This window comes from Pituophis catenifer, unplaced genomic scaffold (assembly GCF_029215685.1).
Source record: "Pituophis catenifer annectens isolate HBS135680 unplaced genomic scaffold, rPitCat1.0.hap2 SCAF_4, whole genome shotgun sequence".
In the NCBI taxonomy this organism is placed as follows: Eukaryota; Metazoa; Chordata; class Lepidosauria; order Squamata; family Colubridae; genus Pituophis; species Pituophis catenifer.
The window spans coordinates 121,699,168-121,711,829 of NW_027256884.1; the positions used below are offsets into that span (position 1 = coordinate 121,699,168).

The following is a 12,662-nucleotide window of genomic DNA, read 5'->3' on the forward strand; positions in this document are numbered from 1 at the left end:
CTGAAATCAAAATGTTTTTAAAAATATAGTTTTGCCTTATATTCAGTGGTGGGATTCAAATAATTTAACAACAGGTTCTCTGCCTAATGACCGCTGGGTGGGCCTGGCCATGGTGGGCCTGGCCAGGGGTGTGAAGGCAGCAAAAACGGACCATAGGGGGATGTGTTGCCCGCCCCCCCCTCCGCGCGCGCCTTGTTTTAGGCCTAGTAGGCTTCTCTGAAGCCTGGGAGTGAAAATGGGCTGCGGGGGGACAACATCACCCCGGCACCCCATTTTGGGCCTAGGAGGCCTTCCTGCACTTACCTGGGAGCCAAAATGGGCTGTGTGGGGACTCCTGGAAGGGATGGGGCGGGGAGGGGCCAGCCATAAATTTAACAACCGGTTTGTCCGAACTGGCCTGAACTGGCTGAATCCCACCACTGCTTATATCAGAGAACAACGTACATTAGCTGTTTCCTGAAGCTGTATCAGCAAGAAGTTCACAAAGGGAACTTGTCCCTTATCCTCACAGGAGAGATTATATTTTAACTGAAACTGTAGTGGCACAGTGGTTAGAATGCAGTATTGCAGGCTAACTCTGCCCACTGCCAGGAGTTCGATCCTGACTGGCTCAAGGTTGACTCAGCCATCTTTCCATCCTTCCGAGGTGGGTAAAATGAGGACCCAGATTGTCAGAGGAGCAATATGATGACTCTGTAAACCACTTAGAGAGGGCTGTAAAGCACTGTGAAAGCGGTATTTAAGTCTAAGTCAGGGGTCAGCAACCTGCGGCTCCGGAGCCGCATGCAGCTCTTTGGGCCCTGTGCTGTGGCTCCCTGTCAGGTGATCCCACCACTGGCTGGCCCCGCCCCTCGCCCTCCCCTCTCAGTCACTCCTCACCTGGCCTGAGAAGGTAAGGGCGACGGCAGAGGATGGAGAAGCGGCCAGGGCAGAGATAGAGAGATCCAGAGTGTGGGGGAGAGAGAGATACAGAGAGAGAGGGAGAGTGGGGGGAGAGAGGGAGGGTGGGAGGGGAGAGAGAGCTATGTTAAAAGGATTTTGTGGTTCCCGGTGTTTTTTAACACCTGATTCTCTGCCCTAATGACCGGCTGGGTAGGTGTGGCTAAGGGGTCATGTGGAAGTGAGTGACATCGAGTTGGCCACGCCCACCCAGGTTTTGTGGCTTCCGGTGTTTTCTGTGGGAAACGGGTCCAAATGGCTCTTTGAGCATTTAAGGTTGCAGCCCCCTGATCTAAGTGCTATTGCTAGTGTTTTGCCAACTGAATATGGAAAAACATCTTTGTTTTAGTACCAATTCTTCTGCCAAAAGTGCAAATGTTCTCGGCAGGTTGACTTTTGAATACTGGTTACCTGAGCAGCTGAACTCTTTAAACCCATTTGTTCATTCATCTCCCAACCTCTCCGGTCTATTATAGGTAGTCCTCAATTTACAACTATTCATTGAACAACGGTTCGAAATTACAAACCCACCTGAAAAAAAGGTGACTTATGACCAGTTCTCATATTATGACCATTGCAGTTTCCCCACAATCATGTGATTAAAATTTGGGCATTTGGCATAACCGTTATTTGTTCCATGGTGGCGCAGTGGTTAGAATGCAATATTGCAGGCTAACTCTGTGCACAGCCTGGAGTTCGATCTTGACCGGTTCATGATAGAATCAGCCTTTTATCCTTCCAATAGAATAGAATAGAATTCTTTATTGGCCAAGTGTGATTGGACACACAAGGAATTTGTCTTGATGCATACGCTCTCAGTGTGCATAAAAGGACAAGATACAAGATCAGTAAAGTGAGGATCCAGATTGTTGGGGACAATATGGTGATTTTGTAAACTGCTTAGACAGGGCTGTAAAGCACTATGAAGCGATGTGTAAGTCTAAGTGCTATTTGCAACCTACCCAGACAGTTTCTGACAAGGTGAGTCAATGGAGAAGCCGGATTTGCTTAATGACCTCATGATTCAGTAAACAATCGAAGTGATTCATTTAACAACCAGGAGAAAAGTGATTGCAAAAATGGGGTGCAGCTCCTTTTAACCACCATCTCGCTTACCAACAAAAATTCTCAGTTGTAAATCGAGGACTGCTTGTGACACAGCAAAAAAGTCAAGTGTTACTAAGTCATACTTAGCAAAAGTAAGATCACCACAGATGGGGACTGCAGCCAAGAAATTAAAAGACGCTTGCTCCTGGGGAGGAAAGCCATGGCAAATCTAGACAGCATATTAAAAAGCAGAGACATCACCCTGCCAACAAAAGTGCATATAGTCAAGGCTATGGTTTTCCCAGTTGCAATGTATGGCTGTGAAAGTTGGACCATAAGGAAGGCTGAGCGCCAAAGAATGGAGGCCTTTGAACTCTGGTGCTGGAGAAGACTCCTGCGAGTCCCTTGGTCTGCAAGGCGATCAAACTGGTCAGTCCTAGAAGAGATCAACCCTGACTGCTCTTTAGAAGGCCAGATCCTGAAGATGAAGCTCAAATCTTTTGGCCACCTAATGAGAAGGAAGGACTCACTGGAGAAGAGCCTAATGCTGGGAACGATTAAGGGCAAAAGAAGAAGGGGATGACAGAGAACGAGGTGGCTGGATGGAGTCACTGAAGCAGTCGGCGTGAGTTTAAATGAAGGATTTACTATCCAGAGGATAGTAGAGGACAGGAAGGCCTGGAGGAATATTGTCCATGGGGTCGCAATGGGTTGGACACAACTTCGCAACTAACAACAACAACAACAACTTAGCAAAAAGTCTCATTGCACTCAGATGCTTTACCTGTAGAATGGTCTGCCTGGCAAGCCAAGAGGATCAATGAAAGCTCTCTCGAGAAACATCAACTGATCATTCATGCTCCGAACAGCAATGGGGCTGCAAAAGATAGAAGACAGAGGAAGGTATCAAACACCCCTGTACTGTTCAGGATAATGTTTCTCAACCTTGACAACTTTTAAGATGGGTGGACTTCAACTCCCAGAATTCCCCAGTCATACATGAATTCTGGGAGTTGAAGTCTATTACACAGTGCTGAAGCACTGTGATCAGTGGTGGGATTCAGCCGGTTGTCTCTGGTTCGGGGAAACCAGTAGCGCCGACTGCGGTAAGCCCCGCCCACTGGCCCGGATGTAATGCCGTCCTTTTTAGCCACGTTTTTAAGGCCATGCGCATGTGTGGGAGGTGCGCATGCAAGTAAAGAGCATGCGCAGAAGGCTGAGCATGTGGAAGGCACACGCCGTCATATTTGCGAACCGGTAGGGAAGGTAAGTGAATCCCACCTCTGACTGTGACACAAGCAAAACTTTCTCCTAAAGACGAACGGATGAACGATTATCAATAACGCCAATAAAGTTGCATTAACTTTTGCAGAAATATTAAACTTACTTATTCATGTCAAGCTGTGAAAGCCTGCGGTGAAAAACAGGTGCTACAGATGCAAAATGATTCACAGCCGAAAACAGGGCATCTGCGAACAGAAAAGTTGCACAGTGAGCTTCAAGCTTTGGGATTTCTAGAGTTTAAACGAGATCGAGAAAGATGGCCCTGCACGGCTTCTGGAATTCATTTTTAACACCATCAGACTAGCTCTGTTCTGGGTCACATGACCAAGATGGAAGAGGGTGGGGGGCTTAGGCTGGAGGAGTTGGCAATGGATTGAGCCTCTGCCCAACAGCTTCTATAGGAATGCATGGGAAGGGGAGGGGAGAATATTTTTCTGGATTTTTCCCCCCCTCAGGAACTTTTACAGCACGTTTCCTTTGCCAAACATAGGAATTAATTAAATGGTTTTTAAAAATCCTTCAGATTCTATTATTCTGTGGACTTTCTATGTGTTAAATACAATAACAGATGTGTCAACTTGCAAAGCTTTCAAGTTGCCATGAGCAGGAGGGAGGGAGAACTGAAGTGAATTCCATACATTCTTCCTGACTGCAATCAGAAGGAGGGTGTTGGATTTCACAGCCAGACAAAGTGGTTAATTGGAGAATGTGATTTATGACATGGCCAGGGAGAAGGGGAGAGACAGGGTCGTAGGGGAACGTGAATCTACGTGGGATTAGTTCTAACTGCATCCGAATATTGCCGAAATGGTGCTCCTAATAAATGACTGTATTTCTTTGAAGTTTGGCTCATGGCTCATGAATTAATTAGGGCATCTTTCGGAAACTTCACAGATGTTAACAGAGGAATTTGAAGATTAGAGTAATGTTTGGGTTAACCTATCGACTGTTTTCTTTATTTTTATATATATAATATGATTAGATGTTGGGTTGATTTGTTTATTAGATTTCCACATCTGGAATATTTGTTTATTTTATATGGCATTTTTGATCATTATGGATCAAAAACCCCTCAGATAAAGGGAAGAAAACCTATTATAGGGTTTCCTGCCTAAGGAGGAGGTTGGACTAGAAGACCTCCAAGGTCCCTTCCAACTCAGTCTATTCTATTCTATTCTATTCTATTCTATTCTATTCTATTCTATTCTATTCTATTCTATTCTATTCTATTCTATTTATTCTATTCTATTCTATTCTATCCTACCCTACCCTACCCTACCCTACCCTACTCTATTTTTTAATTCATTTTTCAACATCCAGCTGGGGTGGATTTTTTTATGTTTTAATGTTAGATTTATTCGACATTTTGAGATTGTTTTTTTCCTCCTTATTTTGTACACAATATTTTTTTTTTCTTTTCACTGTTAGTGTTGAATGTTCATTTTTCTGTTTGTTTGGGGTTTAGTTTTTTTTTTTTTGTTCTGTACTTTATTTTTGTTGATAAAATAAATATGTTAAAAGAAATCTATTTATTTTATTTGTTTATTTTATTAAATTTCTATACCGCCCTACTCCCGAAGGACTCAGGGTGGTGAACAGCCACAAGATAAAACACATAAATACAAAAATTTAAAAACAGAATAAAAACGAATTAAATAATTTGGCTGAACAAATTTAAAATACCCCATAATTTAAAAACAAATTAAAATTTACATTTAAAAAGGGGAGAAGATTTAGGCCAGATAAAATCTATGATTTTATCTTTGGTGGGCAGAATGATGGTGAATAGAAAGCTCGATCATAAATTTATGGATTCCGCGTCACGTTCAAGAGAAACCTTACCAAATGAAACTTGGTACTTCTCAAGTTCTTCTTTGTGTTTCTTGGCCTGGTCATAGATTTCATTAGCGTAGAGTTTCAAAGCTTCTGCATAATCCTGACAATGGAAGGGAAGGACTGGAGAATCTGCAAGCTCATAGACTAAGCCTGCACGTATTTGAGCCACAGTGAACTGTTTCTGGAAAGAGGGATCGTAAAACCGTTTGACCAGTTCAAAAGTCTCGTAGGTAGTGTGGTATACAGGATAATTACTGTATTTGTCCACTTTCTGTCAAAAAGAAAAAAAAATAAATGAGTCAATAGAATGAAGTCCATATTCAGCGGCAAAGTTTCAAATTTCCCTTCAGAACATCTCTTCAAAACCAGAGGTAAGTCAACAGCATCCCAAATAATCAGAGTCAGTGGTGGGTTGCCCCCGGTTCACACCGGTTCTATAGAACCGGTAGTAAAACCTGCAGGAGGCTCCGCCCACTGACCCTGACGTCATGAAAATGATTCTGTGCCTGCGCAGAAGAGCGCATGCGCGCACGCGCGAAGCAAGCTCGTGCGCGTGGCCCACTGGTGAATTGTAAAATTTGTTACTACCGGTTCTATCCATTTAGCTCTGAGGAAGCCATTTTTAGAAGCACTGTAGAAGGTAAAACTGAGTTTTAATGACTTTGTGGGGCCTCTTGGCAGTTTATTGAATGGTTCAAAAATAATGGTGTCGCCAAGTCAGACTCAGTCTTGCTATCTGCTATGGGTATGTAAAACCACCAATGAAGGATGGGATTGGCTTGTACCATTTGCTCCCGAAAAAGGGGCTTGGTACGAACTCTGTCAATCAAGGAATTTTGACTGAAAGACTGTAGGAGAAGAGTCTTTTTTCGCTATGGTACCCACCCTTTGGAACATCTTGCCACCAGAGATGAAACCCATCCCTTCTGGCCTTCTGGAGGGCCTTAAAACCTGGCACTGCCAACTGATTTGGGACCCTGATAGGGGTAACCTATGCTGGAGATGGCTGATGGAGTAAGAGAGAAGACCTTGTTTCCTTCCCATCCATTCCCTTGATTTTTAGGAACCCCAGTGGCACAGTGGTGAGAATGCAGTATTGCAGGCAAACTCTGCCCACAGTCTGGAGTTCAACTCAGGGGCTCAACATTGACCGAGAACCCATATTGCTGAGGACAATATGCTGACTCTGTAAACCGCTTAGAGAGTGCTGATCTCGGCAACACTGGCTGCCAGAGCAATTCCACCAAGAAACACGCTTGGGTGGTGGTTCGAGGATGGTTTATTTGCAGCTAACAGCAACAGCTTGCTACCGATATGCTAACAGCAATCATGTCAGAGTTCCCGCATCGGCGTTTAGCGCTGTTTAAATAGCGCGCTGAGAAGCCGGCATCCGTTTCCACCTTTCCGGCTTCCAGGGGCATCCCGTGCTGACGTCAGCCCGGATCTGTTAACCCTATCAATCCCACACCCATCGCCCCACACGATCCTGCTCCGCCCATCACCATGCAAGCAGAGCCCTATCCACGCCCCAAAACCCATCACCAACACCCGTGACGCGCGACCACCCCCTCCCGATCACACACACACATGCCGCTTTCAGCAGTCATTGTCGAGTTCCGTTAGCAGCAGCAGATAGACGGCTCGACATCTGTAAAGCACTATGTGGCGCTATATAAGTCTAAGTGCTATGGTGATTTTAGTCTCTATTTAATTCTTATTCATCTAAACTATTTTTATAGTTTTATCTTTTTTATCATTTTTTAAACTGCCCAGACTTGCTCCAACAGTCAAGTAGATGGCAAATAAATTTAATAAATAAATTAATACAGTTTAATAAATAAATGTTAGAGAAGTGTCGTCTTCTGAACCATCCTCCAAGATCTACATGGTTCTGATTCCCCTTGCCTCAGAAGAGCCTTATAGCTTTGGCTGCTCTACCAAGCCCCGGGGGCAGAGGGATTTATAATGCCCTTGGGGACTGTTTTAGAATAGAGATGGAAGGTACCTTGGAGATCTTCTAGTCCAATTCCCTGCTCCAACAGGAAACCTAATACCAGGGGTATCAAACTCGATTTCATTGAAGGCCACATCAGAGTTGTGTTTGACCTCGGGGGGCTGGGGTGGGCATGGCCAGGATGGGCATGGCCAGCTTGACATCCTGCAGCCCTCTGCCAGTGAAAATGGAGCCTGGGAGGTCCATCTGTGGCCCTCTTGAGCTCCGTTTTTGCTGGCAGAGGCACTGTGGGCCGATCCTTCACTGTTTCCAGGGCAGCCCTGTGGGCCAGATCTAAGCACACTGTGGGCTGGATCCGGCCCACGGGCATTGAGTTTGACACCCCTGCCCTATGCCATTCCAGTCAAATGACTGTCCAATCTCTTCTTGGAAACCTCTAGTGATGGAGCATCTTCTGAAGACAAGCTGTTCCACTGATTAGTAATGGAAATTTCTCCTCAGTTCTAGGTTTTATGGAATCCTCCTTCCCCAATGTGGTTTTTGACCCACTTGCTGCTTTATGTTACTACATTTCTGTTTTTAATCTCTACTCCCTGTAGACCACTTAAGAGTGGCTTCGGTGATTCAAGCAGCTAAGAAATAGATTCACGGAATAAAATAAATATATTGACTGCTCTTTCCAAAAAGGTGTTGGTGACAGCTTTTTAAGCAAGCAGTTCGGCTTACCCGGTTCTTAGTGTAGCGGACTCTGCCAGACGCGATCCCTAATCTTTGAAAGAAAGCTTCAAAATCACTGCCCGATCCAAGCTTGTTGATCCTGGCCAGATAGGAGAAGGAAGAGGAGAATTCAAGATTCAATCTTCTTGTAACTTGTCAGGGTATGTAGATTTAATAGCTGTAAGCTGATGTAAGGTTGTAAGCGGAGGCAACTGAAAGCTGATGCAATGGGAATGAAGCAGCAGGGTTACTGCCACTTTAAGAAGCTGGGCAGAAGCTGCCTATATAAGGGAAGCCATTAGAGGGCGTCTCCCTTCTCCTCATGTTCTCTCTCCTCGTGTATCTCATTGCTCTCTTGTGTCAGTAGATGTATGATAAGGTATTTACCACGTAAATCTGTATATATTTAGCTGTAGATAAAACCACTGTTAATTATCTCAAGGCTTTATGTGCTGTGTGCTGTGTGCTGTGTTTTGCTCCTGGGTTTATCTCATAATACTAGTTATGCTGCCTAAACTCTGACATAACTTTTGGCACTTTTATGTTGGGGATAAAAAGAAGGGATCTTTGCAGATTACTTAAGTATGGTGGTGGGACAAGTAACGGGAGCTCACCCCATTACACGGCACTAGGGATTCAAACCGCTGAACTGCCGACCTTCTGATCGACAATCTCAGCATCTTAGCCACTGAGCCACTGCGTCCCATGAAAAGTCCTCTTAAAACACCTCAAATAAAAAAAGGAGAGGCAGCAGGAGAAGACAATCTGAATTTCCCATTTCTCAGAAACAAACCACATCATAACCTCTTCTAGATTAACCGAAGCTGAACAAATTTCTCTTAACTATGGATTTCTGCCCAGCTCGATCCCCAAAAATCTCTGCAACCCAGCTATTGAATTGGAAAAGTCCTGGTACATTGCTTGAGTTCAGCACTGGTGAACAATATAATGGGTGGCTTCACATAAAATTCAGATTAACAGACTACAATTGCTATATCTGCATAGCAGGAGACATTTTCACAAATGAACCATTTTACAGCTTAACGTGATGACCCAGTTCGCACAACATGTTGAGACAATGGCTAGGTTTTCCCTATGGAAGGATTCGGCAGCATATTATAGTAGTTCTTGACTTACAACAACAATTGGGACCAGAATCTCTGTTGCTAAGTGAGATGGTTGTTAAATGAGCCGTGCCTGATTTTTCGTGCCACAGATGTTAAGTGAATCACTGCAGTTTCTAAGTGAATCATGGAGTTGTTAAATGAATCCAACTTCCCCCATTGACTTTGCTTATCGGAATCCAGCTGGGAAGGGGATCACATAATCCTGAGATGAGCTGTGGTGGCCCAGTGGTTAGAATGCAGTATTGCAGGCTAATTCTGCCGACTGCCAGCAGTTCGATCCTAACAGGCTCAAGATTGACTCAGCCTTCAGTAAAATGAGGACCCAGATTGTTGGGGGCAATATGTTGACTCTGTAAACCGCTTAGAGAGGGCTGTAAAGCACTGTAAAGCAGTATACAGTTAGTCCTCGACTTACAACAATTCGCTTAGTGATCACTGAAAGTTACAATGGTACTGAAAAAAGTGACTTATGATCATTTTTCACACTTATGACCATTGCAGCATCTCCAGGGACATGTGATTTACATTAGGATGACTAATGTAACTAACTAGCTAACTCACATTTATGACCGTTGCAATGTCCCGGGGGTCATGTGATCACCTTTTGCGACCTCCTGACAAGCAAAGTCAATGGGGAAACTAGATTCACTTAACAACAATGTTATTAATTTAACAACGGCAGTGATTCACTTAACAAATGTTTGCAAGAAAAGTCGTAAAATGGGGCAAAACATACTTAACAAATTTCTAACTTAGCAACAGAAATTTGGGGCTCAATTGTGGTCATACATATGTAGCTATCAGTGTAACCATTGTAAACACATGTCAGTTGCCAAGCACCCAAATTTTGGTCATGTAACCATGGGAATGTTGTGACAATTGTAAGTGTGAGGATCAGTCAGCAGTAACTTTCTTTTAGTGCTGTTGTAACTTCAAATGGTCACTAAATGAATGATTGTAAGTTGAGGACTCCTGTGTTTCCCCAAAAATAAAACCCAACTGGAAAATAAGCCCTAGCATGATTTTTCAGGATGCTCGTAATATAAGTCTTACGCCAAAAATAAGACCCAGTTAAGATCATCAACCAGACAGATGTATTTAGTACCGTATTTCTCTGAAAATAAGACCCAACCAGAACATAGGCCCTAGCATGATTTTTCAGGATGCTCGCAATGTAAGTCCTACCCCAAAAATAAGCCCCAGTTATGATTGTCTGACAGATGGATGCATTTAGTACTGTATTTCCCTGAAAATAAGACCTAACTAGAAAATAAGCCCTAACGCATCTTTTGGAGGCAAAATTAATACAAGACCCAGTCTTATTTTCGAGAAAACATTGGTATGTCCACTTATTATCATCAAGGACACCATGCTCTAACCCAACTCCATTTGAGCCTAGCCTAGTGTGTTGCAGGTCAATGAGGGAATAGAAGCACACTGCTTTTACAGTTCTGCAGCAGATATAAAAACTATAATAGTTCTCCCATGTGTCCCCAGGGCAGGCGTGCAAATAAGATGTAGATAAGAACATATCTTACCTGGGTCGTTGATTATTTTCACTGGAAGGATCCTTCTCAAGCCAACTCTGATAGAGAGATTTTCCTTCATAGCCTTCATCAGGACTTGAGACCTATGTAGGAAATGAAACTTGTTCTGTCACCCATATTGCTACTTGAAGCATTTTAAATGCTTTAGATCCAAGCTGGTTGATTTGTTAGTTGATTTGAATACTTACCTAGCACAATCAAGACATTCTTCTAGTTTTACAAACTTAACGATAACTTAAGCAACAATAACAAAAAGCGACAGCCCAAAATCTGAGCCAATTTATTTAATTATTTTAAATTTTACATTGCTGTTTTGTCTGTATTTTTAAATAGGCTGTACACCGCCCTGAGTCCTTCGGGGGAAGGGCGGTATAGAAATAAAATTATTATTATTATTATTATTATTATTATTATTATTATTATTATTATTATTATTATTATTATTATTATTATTAAAATAAAGGATGTACCTTCATTATATGCTGCAGTTTTTATTGTGTGCCCTTGACATTATGTGCTGTCCGCAGACTAACACTGGAACCTATGTGCATTGAGTATAAGTGATGTTCAAGCTCATAATTTTCCACCAGAGTGGGATCTTATCCAGGATTCCAGCTCCTAGAGACCTCAATTCATTTCATCTTCACTTGCCCAGAGAACATCCAGGCTTACTGTATCTACATTAGATAGGAAAGCCAAAATTGGCTGCACCCAAACATGAGCAGTTCTGTTCTTGAGATGACCAGCCAGATAATCACAACTCACTCTTCATAGGTTAATACATTCTTTTTTTTTTTTTTAAGACTGCTAGATCATGAAGTGCTGAAATATTGGTGATAGGAGGAACCACATTCAGGGAGGCACAGATGCACGACACGTCCTTACTTCTGTAGACATAACCATGAGGCACAAGTGGTTCCTGTTCTGTCCCCGTCCCACACACACACACACCAACAGACGTCCAAGAGTTAAAAACCAAACCAGCCGACAAAATCCTTTTCCTTATGATAACGGAACTTGGCAGCAACCTAGTGGCTGCCTGCCAAGAGTTTATTACTCACGAAGGGAAAAGATAACTTCTCTCCGCTTCTGGTACATCAAAGTAAAATGTTCAATAATTACAGAGTAAATTAAGTCCAAATATAATCCAGCAAAGTCTATAGCAAAAGTCTGGCAATGCAGAATGACGTGGAAGCTTTCAGCTTTGTTCGTCACAAGGCTTGACTGGCCACCACGCTCCCTTTTATACCCTGTGGGGTGTGGTCCAGTGACTCAGCCTAATCTCTGGCACGCCTTTTCTTCTGTTGCGCGCGCTTATCTCTGCGACGCTGGCGTGGATCCAGCCAAGACTCATTACTCTCATCACTGTCCACCTGTGGCTGCGTGGACGTGCTTGGCCCCGGCCCTATCTCTTGCCCTTTGGCGGACACCGAAGGCATTGCCAAAGAGGAGGGTCCTGGAGAGGGAGGCCTTGCCAACTCCTCTCCTTCACTCTCGGAGTCCTCTCCTGCCGATGACACAGGCTCAGGTAACGGAGCCACAACAGTTCCAAGGATACTGCCCAGCCATCATTTTGTGGCTAATCAGAACTACCATAAAGTAGACAGGGTCAACATTTTGATTTTGAGGAGGAGGGAGGGGAAGGAAGAGGAGGGGTGGAGAAGAGGAGGAGAAGGGGAGGAAGAGTGAGGTGAGGAGGAGGGGGAGGGGGAGGAGGAGGAGGGCAGAAATGTGAACTGGCCTTCCTCTACTTGCCCTGCCTGAGTTTGATTTCCATTGCATACCAGAATAACTAAAAACTATGGATGTTGGTTCTGCTGGCTATTTGATGGACGAACATCTGGAATTGGTGGTGCTTTCATTCCTGGTTCAAAGCAAAATGTTTTCCCCATGCTGTGCATTGCCCAACTATACCTCTTTTGTCAGATTATAGACCAACTGGTTCAGAAGAGGAGTACAGTCAACCCTCAAAGTGTAATTGCCTGCAACACAAATACAGAAATTGTTTTGAATCAATGTTAGCAGTTCCCTCTCAAAAAAATTCAAATTAAAACATAGCCTCCTCTACTTCAAACTGAATTTATCTACAGGAGCAAACCTTCTCTCTTTCTTGCCCTTCAGGGAATTTTCCCTCCTCTCGAGTCGAGTCAAGGCATAAAAATTCTGACAGCTTACATGTAAACAGAAAGATACTTACATACATATCATGCA

General features: G+C 43.5%; 1 protein-coding gene across 1 annotated transcript in view; it reads right to left on the minus strand.

Moving 5' to 3' along the window:
• The window catches only part of NAALAD2 (N-acetylated alpha-linked acidic dipeptidase 2), a 41,346-nt gene that overhangs the window by 563 nt on the left and 28,121 nt on the right, over positions 1 to 12,662 (minus strand). The window contains exons 12-17 of the mRNA XM_070944012.1: positions 12,366 to 12,433; positions 10,443 to 10,534; positions 7,787 to 7,877; positions 5,113 to 5,377; positions 3,374 to 3,455; positions 2,771 to 2,863 (exon numbers count right to left, since the gene is read on the minus strand). Coding sequence (XP_070800113.1) covers positions 2,771 to 2,863; positions 3,374 to 3,455; positions 5,113 to 5,377; positions 7,787 to 7,877; positions 10,443 to 10,534; positions 12,366 to 12,433 — 691 coding nt within the window. The remainder of the gene's footprint in view (positions 1 to 2,770; positions 2,864 to 3,373; positions 3,456 to 5,112; positions 5,378 to 7,786; positions 7,878 to 10,442; positions 10,535 to 12,365; positions 12,434 to 12,662) is intronic.